At 37.5% G+C, this 12,181-nt stretch overlaps 1 protein-coding gene across 2 annotated transcripts in view; it reads left to right on the forward strand.

Moving 5' to 3' along the window:
- Nucleotides 1–12,181, forward strand: part of Atf6 (bZIP_ATF6 domain-containing protein ATf6) — a 178,568-nt gene that overhangs the window by 5,366 nt on the left and 161,021 nt on the right. The window contains exon 1 of one of the 2 annotated variants that reach the window (XM_069841684.1): nt 7,669–7,835. The exons of the other annotated variant lie outside the window; for it this stretch is intronic. Within the exon in view, the coding sequence (XP_069697785.1) occupies nt 7,724–7,835 (112 nt within the window). The 5' untranslated portion in view covers nt 7,669–7,723. Of the gene's footprint in view, nt 1–7,668; nt 7,836–12,181 lie in introns of those variants that run through there. 2 annotated transcript variants of the gene reach the window in all.

Raw genomic sequence — 12,181 nt, forward strand, 5'->3', positions numbered from 1 at the left:
GATGCCACACATGTGAAACGAAATAAATCTTACAATTTGAAATTATATGTCAGGTATAGAGAAGTACGTTTTCTGTCAAACTTTACAACACTCTCACCCCTTCCTGCTTCCTGATGACTGTCTTCTGCTAGGAAAAGAAGATTACCTACCCCCACCTCTAACCGTCCCTTCCTGTCAGTTTATTTGTTTCGCGAAAGCAAGTGACTTCAGTTTGGAACTGTTCTGTACGTTAGAGTCCCACTGTGGTAATTCCCAATACCTTTTATTTTAATGATGAAATCTCTGAATAAAATTCTTCTTCTCTGAACCACCGAAATACGTTTTGTATTATTTCTTTATTATCATGTATTGTGGGTCCTTATCACCACGGCATGGCGCGTCCTCAGGTTGCGGATAGAGGAGACGGCCTCCAGATATGGAGGGTAGCTGCGAATATATTGAATAAGCAGTCGTGGACAGCCGATAAGAGGTGGTCCTCCAGCTTGGGGGTTGGGCGAAGGGCTAACAACTCACCACCATAAAAAAAAAAAAAGCTTCTTACAAATCCATACAATAAGCCTGGGAATGGGACTGATTCTCTGGCACGACCACAGCAAAGGAATAAGGTTACGAGATTTGGTACTTGGAACGTAACTAGTCTTTATAGAACAGGAGCAGTAACATTAGTAGCAAAAGAACTAGCTAGATATAGAATAGAACTTGTGGGAGTACAAGAGGTTGTTAGATGGGAATGGTATATCACAAATAGATTACTTGTTGTATTATGGGGAAGGAAACAACAATCACCAATTAGGAACAGGATTCTTGGTTCATAAAAGTATAAAGTCAGCAGTAAAAAAGGTCGAATTTATCAGTGACAGGTTATCGTATTTAGTACTTAAGGGTAGATGGTGCGATATCATAGTTATAAATGCTCATGCCTCTACAGAAGAGAAAGACGACCATATAAAGGATAGCTTCTATGAGAAATTGGAACACACTTTTCATCAGTTCTCTAGATACCATATGAAAATTTTATTGGGGATTTCAACGCTAAAGTCGGACGGGAGGATATTTTTAAACCGATTATTGGTAAAGAGTTCCTACACGTAACTGGTAATGCCAGTGGAGTTAGGTTAGTCAACTTTGCGACATCAAAAAATTTAATTGTCAAAAATAAGGATATACATAAATATACTTGGACTTCTCAAGATGAATTGACACACAACCAAATAGATCACATCTTGATAGATAAACGGAGACATACTAGTATAGTAGACATTCGAACTTTCAGGGGGGCAGACTGTAATTCTGACCATTATTTGGTAATTGGAGAATTAAGAGAAAGATTATCAGTAGCCAAGCGAGTAGAGCAACAAGTTAATATTAGTAGATTCAATATTCTGAAATTAAAGGACGAGGAAACTCAGCAACATTATCAGGTCGAAATCTCAAATAGGTTTGCCACTTTAGGAAGTTCCGACGAAGTTGAGGAAGAGGTAGATGTTAATAGCGTGTGGGAAAATATCAGAGATAGTATCAAAATTGCAGTTGAGCAGAGCGTAGGTTATTATGAAACTAAGAAAAAGAAACCGTGGTTTGATGAAGATTGTTGCATGGTAGGTGAAAGAAGGGAACAGGCAAAATTGAAATTCTTACAGGATCCAGTTGAGGCGAATAGAGATAATTATTTCAATGAAAGACGGAAGCAAGTCGTACACTTAGGAACAAAAAAGAGAGATTACTTGAAGGAAAAACTGAATGAGGTAGAAACAAATAGTGAGAATAAAAACATTCGAAATTTATATAAGGGTATAAAGTAATTTAAGAACGGATATCAGGCAAGGTTAAACGTGATCCAGGATGAGAATGGTGACTTGCTTGCAGACTCTCATTCAATCCTGAACAGATGGAAGAACTATTTTGGGCAACTACTAAATGTACATAGGCCAAATAGAAATGATCGTGACGAAATTCAAATACAAACTGCCGAGCCATTTATATCCGAAACCACACTTTCTGAAGTCGAAATTGTGATAGAAAATATGAAAAAGTAAAAGTCTCTAGGTATCGATCAAATTCCACCAGAATTAATACAAGAGGATGGAAGCTCATTATCTAGCGAAATTTATAAACTTGTACTTGCTATTTGGGAAAAGAAAATTGTACCAGAACAATGGAAGGACTCCATAATTGCACCTGTTTTTAAGAAGGGGACAAGACTAACTGTAATAACTTTCGAGGAATATCACTTTTGTTGACGGCGTACAAAATTTTGAACAATAATCTTTTGAGAAGATTAAATCATAATATGTGTAGACGAAATTATTGGGGATCATCAGTGCGGTTTTAGGCGTAATAAAATCGACTATTGATCAGATTTTTTGTATTCGACAGATATTGGAGAAAAAAAATGGGAGTATAAGGGTACAGTATATCAGTTATTCATAGATTTCAAAAAGGCATGTGACTCGGTTAAGAGAGAAGTTTTATAACCTCAATATTCTTATTGAATTTTGTATTCCCAAGAAACTAGTTCGTTTAATTAAAATGTGTCTTACTGGAACTTACAGCAGAGTTCATATAGGCCAGTTCCTATCTGATACTTTTCCACTTCACTGGGGGCTAAAGCAAGGAGTTGCACTATCACTTTTACTTTTTAACTTCGCTCTAGAATATGCCATTAGGAAAGTTCAGGATAACACAGAGGGTTTGAAATTGAACGGGTTATATCAAGTTCTTGTCTCTGCGGATGACGTGAATATGTTAGGAGAAAATCCACAAACGATTAGGGAAAAAAACGGAAATTTTACTTGAAGCAAGTAAAGCGATCGGTTTGGAAGTAAATCCCGAAAAGACGAAGTATATGATTATGTCTCGTGGAAATTGCAAAATAATCTAGTAAATAACTGAAATAACTTGAAATTATTTTATTAAGAAATGTAATGTTTTGCGTAACCTTCAAAGATTTGCGTTACTGACTACACGAAACAATTTATTGTAGACATGTATGTGTTTGTTGTAAGGGAAGGGGTATGCATTTTTTTAAATCGAGGTATGCGAGGGAAAAATCTTGAAACAGCATACCGCCTCTGGTTTTTTCCCCACTTCCCTCACTGGGTATAACCCTAGATCATATATACCCAGATTGCTCTGCGTTATAGGCTTTGACGGTAACAACTTTTGTCAGGTTTACTATGCTGCCATTTAGTTGTTACATGAGTCACGTCGTAACTCCCATTTCAATTGTTTTGACAGCTGGACATGAACAATATTTGTGCATTATTATTTGAATTTACTCTAAAATACGAAAAGGCAGAAAACATATTTGTTTGGAACTTTATCAATGAATTGCTGAATGTAAAAAAAAAAAAAAAAAAACTCCCATTTCAATTGCATTAGCGACTGTACTGCCATCTCGTGTTCGTTTATGGGTGGCGATCCTGGCGGTTGTTTTCTTCAAAGTGCAACCGATTTTAACATAGGAACGAGCAATCTATATGTGATCTGGGGTATAACTGATCATGTACCGCGACCTAGGTCTGTTGTGCAACCTCTACCTTAGTTTTTTTTAACGAGCTAGCGACTAAGAGAAAGCAGTGACACGAGTATGTAAGACAAAGTCATGAAAAAATTATAGAAACCGATATTGTACAAATTAATTTTCAAAATAAAGAATCATCATTATTTTATTAAAAGTAATTGCATTTCATGTGTATCATTTGCAGGTGATTTGACTGTCGGATATTGAACAAAAAAATTGACAGCTATGCTGCATATCTTTACGTAGAAGGGTTGACGAATAGCGCGCAGAACAAGGACAGGGGGATTATGGGGAAAACAAGGGAAGTTCAAGGAGAAGATACGGAGAACAAGGAGAAGACTTGGAGAATAAGAAGAAGACGTGGAGAACAAGGGGAATGCAAAAATATATAGAGAACAAGGAAAACAAGGGGTAGACGTGAAAAACACAAGGAGAGATAAGGAAATCAAGACGTAGATAGGGAGAACAAGAGAGGACACAAGGGAAACAAGAGTGATTGCATATTTATGCGACAGTAAATTTCCAAGTTCCCCCCCCCCCCCCCTCCAATACCTAGTGGGTATAAAGGAAAGAAATTCTTTCAGTAGTTTAGGAGAAAAATTTCTGGTACACAGGCAAGCAGTCCGCTTCCCGAAGACTTCTTTTTCGGTATCAGAGATACTGGAAACCTGTATTTTCGTGAAAATTTCGAAATACATTTATTTTGAAGCGTCACAATACTGTAACTTTTTTACAAAACAGTAATAATGTAATTTTATTCTCAAAACGACAATAATCACTTCCTATAATTGAATGTAAACACTCCCGTCCACAATGGGATTTCCACTCTACACAGTAACACAGTATTCGTTATTGCACTCCACAGACGACAGTGACAATTTACTTGGATTATTGAGAACAACAATGAACTGTTAATCTGAACTAATGTTTGAGGAGGTGTACGATCATCCTCTCCTCCTCTACTTATAGTGGCTGTTATTCGCCAGATGTATGGTACATTGGATGATTGGATGTGCGCAGTGGAAGACTTTTAGAAATAAATAGTGTGAATTTGTATAACAGATATAATTAACAAATAATGGATAACAATATACATGAATGATGAAATAACATGCAGGTATGAAATTAAGTGAATGAAAATATTACAAGTTAATCTGAATAACCAGTGAACCAATGACTAAATCGTGGAGACTAACTACACTGGGCGAACATACTTACAAGTCGTAATACAATCTAATACACCGATTTCTCAATAATCGGTTGCTAACCTATTAAGCATTTAATCGTTGAAACATTGTCTCAATATATATATATATATATATATATATATATATATAGCCAACTAGATATAAACCTCAACATGAACGCCCAGTCAGTATGCCAGCTTATAACACATGCCCCATTCAATAACAGATAACACAAAATCTGATTAACCAAATTGAACGTACACATGGGCTCAGTATCACACAAAGAATTTACCCAATACAAACTGTCACACGACTGATCGCTATATAAATTACCAATTCAACATATGTCTCACATAAACTGTGCAAATAGCACTAACAATAATCTCTGTACTTTACAATCAAACAATGCCCGAGAGAGAGAGAGAGAGAGAGAGAGAGAGAGAGAGAGAGAGAGAGACGATGGATAATAAGTAACCGAAGATAATTTCAAATACAAATGATCGTTTGAATAGCAACTGAAACTCAATGCACTCGATTCCTGAATACCGGGGTGGAAACCAATAATAACCAAAATGGAGTAGCAAGTACTAGAATAGATAACGAGGCCCATACTATTCTAGTTCATTACACCGTCTAATACGATGTAAGCCAAGAGATCGTAATCACTACGCTATCACCCAAACCGTCTTGAAACTTCAATACTACCTCACATATCAAAGTTATATCTCTTCACGTAATCCCCCAATACAATACAACCTCACATATCAGAATTACATCACTTCACGTAATCGCAATTACTTAACCCAAGACGTATCAGCGAGCGATTTCCATACACGATCCACTACAATATCTCTAACACATACAACCAAAATGACAATAATATCACAACCCAATTTGCCTACTCCATTAATAACAAATCTGATACAACTTATTGCCGCACTAAATCCCAAGATATTTTTCAAACAAGGTTTCATATAATTCGTAAATTCTCAAGTGAAATATAATGATACACTATTCTCGAACAATCTAACACGATGAACTTAAGTTACAAGTGTAGAATACAATTCGAGCTCTATTTCCTGAGTGCACGTCGATTGCCTGAATGAAGTTGTCGGTACACGGCCTGGCTGCTGAGTAACGTTATCAGTACTAGCTCCGACTCCTGAGTAATGCTGTCGGTACGACCTCCGGCTCCTGAGTAATATAGCATATAACTGCGCGTAGCCAAGTAATCTCGCTTTCCCTCTCTCTTCGTCTGACGTAACCAACCGGCCAATAGGATAATTTGGATAAGAAAATGAAGGAAATCGTAGCGCTATCTATAACATCGTCTGAGCGCACTCTGTCGGGCGAAGTGACGTACTAGATGGACAACTACGATGTCGAACACGGCTCATGTTCACAAAGCACTATTTACAACACAAAACTGGCAGTTCTCAGTTCGTTTGCCTAGGCTAGTTCTTCTAGCTCAGTCACTCGAGTCCACAGTATCTCGAACCCCAGACCTTCAGAGACAGTCCACTGAACTTCGAACTCGGGTCCCCCAACTGCGGTCCACTGCACTCATAGCTGCGGACACACACAAATCGAACTCCGGTCTCGAAGCTGGCTTCACTGCTACACTGACTGGCTGACCAAAAACTGACGACTGCAACAACTGACTGACTAACTAAAGTTTACTCGCGTGTCGTATTTATAACTAAACCATAGTTTCTGGAGAGTACGATTTCGCGATCAATCGACAGATGTCCAGAAGATGGCACCTCTCGAATTCTCTGGATTTTTTCCCTCAGTCGCAGGCGCATTACTTCCCCTCTCTGCCGCTGTCGCCGTCTCTCCTCTCCTCTCCTCTCTACGCCACAGCATATGCCCCAGGAAGCAGATGCGCGCGCAACTTCATTTGCCGCGCCGAGCCACTGCCGACCTTGCCCTCCTTCTGCCGGTCGTGAGATCGTATCCCGGCTGTCACAATACTGTGTCCTTATACCTCGTGTAAAGAGGAGGTAAAAATCCCGTAATTCTTCCTACTGAATACCTAATTACTTCACTTTTAGGGTTCATAAGGAGGGTGTGAATTAAGATTTCTAATGAGGGGAGGATAGATTCCTAGATGGAGAATAACATACATAAAATCGTTATTACTCTCATTTGATACAGCTCAACGCTTGATCGCACTGAGTTGCTTGTCTTGCATCTTGATAATAATAATAATAATAATAATAATAATAATAATAATAATAATATCCATGAGCAGGCTGAAGATAAGAAGTGTAATTCCTCAGTTATTGATTGTTGTCAGTTTGCCAGTTATAATACATATTATTTTCTTTGATTAGTTTATACTTTACAAAGTACATATACTCGTATTAAAAAAATTATATTTTGTGAGAGGGGGATAGAAGTTATCCCTGGCAGGGATGTTAATATGAATTTATGAGAGGGGAATAACTTTTAAACAGGGGGGAAATCCCCCCATCCCCCCCGTTAATTCGCACTCTGTTCATAAGTAACATTCTGGGTGAAGAAAGAATGATGCTGAAACTGTTCAGAAAGAGGAAAAGGAATTGGTTGAGTAACTGGATGAGAAGAAACTGCCTACTGAAGGATGCACTAGAAGGAATGGTGAACGGGAGAAGAGTTCGGGCCAGAAGAAGATATCAGATGATAGACGACATTAAGATATAGCCTATGGATCATGTGCGAAGACTAAGAGGAAGACAGAAAATAGGAAAGATTGGAGAAAGCTGGGTTTGCAGTGAAAGACCTGCCCTTGGACAGAACACTAAATGAACGAAGTAACATTCGGTCCATCAGCTCTAGAATAGACGCAAGGTTGAATGATGTTTATAGTAGGAAGTAGTCGTGTCATATCTCGATCTTATCATCTTCGATTGGAGGAGATTTTAAAATTGCCTCGCGTTTTACTGCGTAATGTCAGGCGGTCCCGCACTGTGGCGCAGTGTTACCTGTCTGAGTGAGCGAGAAGCCACGAGCTGCGAGGAGGGTCAGTGCCATGCCGGTGACCGCACGGCGAGGCGGCCATGCCGCGCACCATTGCGTGCTCGATATCATGGACATCATGGAATCCTCCCCCTCGTCTCCAGACACCTTTTGGTCAGATATCGGTAAGTCGATTACACAGCACGACCGACAAATTTACGTGAATTTCACTTGCAGATTTATAACAGGTTTATGGAAAGCAAAGCGATTGTGGAGCAGATTTCTCCTGCCGTTACCCTCTTTTACCTCTGAAAAATAAGGTGTAATTAAATGGTGAATTATGTATAAAGTGAATGTGTTGTGCGGTGAATCGAAAAAACACAAATGTAAAGGAAAAGTGTCTGTATAGATATCGTTGAGTGCAGAAGGCATGGAGTAAAGCTTCCATGTTTTTTTTTTTTTTTGTTTTTGTTTGTTTGTTTTTTTTTTTTTAACACTATCTGGTGATGTAGTTACAGTGGCAACTCCGTTTTTAATGAGGTAGAATTCAGATTGACAGAACTGAAGGTGGACAAACTTTTTTTTGTTTATGCTCCACCAGAGACGTCATTTCAATTTTTACTTGCAGGGGGGAGGCAGGATATTTTTTTTGTAGGGAAAACCTAGGTACCGGTGAATCACGTGGCATACTCTCCCCCTGTATTTCATCTGAAATGAACTATTTTTCATTCCGTACACTGGGTAAACTTAACAATTAAAAAAACAAACCGTGAATATATTTTTGAAGTTCGTTTTTTTTTTTCAAAGCTATTATTTTTTATTAATATTATTTTGCGACGGCTGATATTAATGGACATAGTCCAGCTGTGACCGAACTGGTTATCGTGATTACATCGTGTAATACTGGTAAGGGGAGTTTCCTGTACATTGCTGTCTGTCTCGCTCACGCACTGATGGTAAGCAAAGTCGGTACCATGTCGCTTTATAAACCCTCTGTCTCTACGAGCAGGAACAGAAATAAGGTTTCGTACAGAATGGGAAAAGAAATTTATTCGCTGTTCTGTCGGAGAAAATGTAATATGTTGCTTTGCTCAGCGGTTCAATTAGTAGTAGTATATAGAAGCGACATTACAAGGTATTACGCTGAATACACAGGCATAACGGGCATTGTTGTTGTTGTTATTATTATTGTTATTATTATTATTATTATTATTATTATTATTATTATTATTATTATTTATCGCAAATGTTGCCACAGTCCTTATATACGTGCCTCAATATATAGGCCTACATCTTCCTTTGAATGATAAAATAATTACTACGCCATATCTCCATTTTAATTTCTTTTTTAATCTTTTGATGACTATTATCAGTTATTTACTAGTTATTACTTTAATAATAATAATAATAATAATAATAATAATAATAATAATAATAATATGGAGAAACTGATTGAATATTACATGATAATGTATTAATGAAACGAGCTATTAAACTCCAAGAACTGAAATCATCTTTCAATCATCGTCATGAAGAGAAAGATGATATAAATAAATGTAAGGAAGCCAGCTAACCAGTGGCGAACTAAATAGCACGTTCTCTTAAGCCTTCCAACGAAGGAGAATTTTATTAAAGCGTAATGATCAAGGTAGCTGAAGTAATTTGTCCAATGAAAGTTGTTAATTTTGAAAAACTGCGATTTTCTCGACTAAATATCCAGAAGAGAATTCAGGAAATTTCTGATTGTGTTCATGAGGATTATTTTTAAAAAGCAAGAAAATTTGTATATATTTTTTTATTGGTTCTTGATGACAATAATAACATTACTGATACAGCAAAGCTTGCGATTTTTATTCGCAGGGTTGATGAAGAACTCTGTTAGTGCACGAACCACCACTGGTTGTAGTTTTCACGCCAAGTACCTCTCCCCCGTCTCCTTACTTCTTAGACTCTCTCTCGCGTGTAATCACTGCCGTTCGAGGTTTGGTCACGCTGACATAGACCTAGTTTTAACTTATCGTACTTACACGATACATACTTTACACGTACTTGCTGTTAATGTGAAGTAGGTGCGAACAAATAAGCACACAGAATTTTATTGACAAAGAAATTTTAATTTCTAAACAAATTGTACTTTTATTTACAATGGACAACCACCTCTAATGTAGCAAAGGATAACGCCTTGATTTCATTGAGCGAGGTCGTTAACAAGCTCGTCTTTTATTTCTTAAACGTCTATAAAAGTGGAATATTTTAATATTTAAAGTACAGTTCTCATATTATTTCTTTAGTGATACTAAATTAACTTTTCTAATCTTAAACTCGGGAGGGGGAAGAAAATTGCTCCGCTGCCCCCCCCCCCCCAAATGACGCCTCTGTGCCTCACATCATTGAAATTTTTATACTCATGCTAAATAACACCAATCGTAGCTTTTTTGTTTGTTTTCACACAGTAGGAGCCTATGTCGTTAATATTACAATTGTTTTACATCACTTCACAGAATTCGTAATTGTCTAGTTTACGTTACACTTTAATTCAAATTTCTTTATAGGTACTTAACTGTATTTAGTGGTGGTCCCTTTTCCAGTTTGTTGCGGTGCTCGGAAGCCTGTACTTTTCTGGGGGTGGACATTTGAAGTTTCCTCTTCGTTTCTGATGGACGATAATGGTTGAAGTTCGGGTCTATAACCATACCACAAGCAATGTCGTAACACAGTCTCAATGCACAATATTCTTTTCCATAGTTATCCATCTTCTTTTGGATATAATCCCAAAGATAGCTTAATTGAGAGCCAATACCTTGAGAAATGTTCGGTCACATACTTCACACATCATTCTCGGCGACTGTAAATGATTTATCGGATTAACTGATATCCTTCAACCAATATTTCAAATGCACAGTATGTACACTATTACGCCACTTCCTGTGATTCTGCAAAAAAATATTCCTGTACCACCGTGCATTAGATAAGATGAATATCTGAAATTGGAGTACATGGAGCATACATTTACCGCAAAATTAACCTTACGAAAAAAAAAAATCTCTATCTAGAATACCTAAAGAAGGTAACATTTTTTGTCATTGCTTGAAAATTGTTCTCCACTTAGGTCTCCAATTAATAGAGTTTTATCAAATGTAAGAAGAAGCTGAAATTTTACTAAAGCTTAGACTAAAACATGGATATTGTAAGATAATGCACAGCGATATCTTGAAATAATTGCGAAGGAAAAGTAAGCTGTGTATAACAATCATTAAGAACGATGCACCAATTTGACTGAGACTTGTCTCTCTCTCTCTCTCTCTCTCTCGATATATATATATATATATATATATATATATATATATATATATATATATATATCTTGCGGAGGAGGGACCCGAAGGCTTGCACCTCTTATTGTGCTGTGAGTGATACTTGTAGCCGAACGGGCGCGCTCTTGTACAGATCCATGAACAAAATTTGGGCCAACTGAATTTTCCAAGTTCCAGTTATAACACAGGCTTACTGCGCATGTTCAGTGCGTTTCTGGGTCTGTACAAGTGGTCATCAGCACGCCGCACCGTGAACTACATCCGGGCTATGGTATGGATGATGATGATATGTGAATTAATGATGGCGAAATGAGTCCGGGATCCAACGCGGTTAAGGGAAAACCCCTGAAAGACTCCAACTATGATTTGAACCCGGGTCCGCTGACTCAAACTTGGTTTGAATGTCTGGTCCTTCTTTCCTAGAAGGTTTACAGTTTCGTTCCGTTTCAAGATAAAATAGGCATATCTTATAAAATTGAAATGGTGCGCGATTCTACTCGTAATAGTACAATAATTACCGGTATTGATTTAGTAGTATGTTGTACACTTTATTCTCATTCTCTTGAGTTTAACAAATCCCATTTAAACTTTATAATTACTGTAATTTGAAATCTCCATGTTTTTGCTTTTGTTGCTTTCATGGCTTGCCCGCACACAAGACTTCGTCCATTTAGATCAACGTTTTTCAACCTTTTTCAACATGTGGCACACTAAAGGTGTAATTTAAAATCTCTCGGCACACACACATGATCTAAACCAGTGGTTCACAACCATGATGGACTTTTGAAAGTTTTAGGAAGGAATGTTTTTACTGAATATTGACTTGTGCCCCGTTAGCTGAATGTTGACTCTTGTGGTCTAATTTTTTTTACTGCTTTTTTCACTTCTATTTTTCCAATTTCTGCAACGACAACCTTCACTATTTTCATTTTCTCGCGGCACACCAGCGAATCATTGTTGGTACACCGGTAGAAAATGGCTGTTTTAGAGTCTAGTTCGTTTATGATTGGCTTCCGTTACTCTGTTCCGCTGCTTAATGATGCATTTCGAGTATGATTGGCTTCCATTACTGTATTCCGCTGCATTTTATATCTTTGTAGTAAGATAGGTTTACAGCTGTACCAAGAAGCTTGTATTTTTTAAAGATAATTTTGATAGCTTTAACCTTGTAATTTCTCTGCATGGAAGTTACGTGCAGTCTTTTGAGTAATTTTGAT

This window comes from Periplaneta americana, chromosome 12, assembly GCF_040183065.1.
Source record: "Periplaneta americana isolate PAMFEO1 chromosome 12, P.americana_PAMFEO1_priV1, whole genome shotgun sequence".
NCBI classification, from domain to species: Eukaryota; Metazoa; Arthropoda; class Insecta; order Blattodea; family Blattidae; genus Periplaneta; species Periplaneta americana.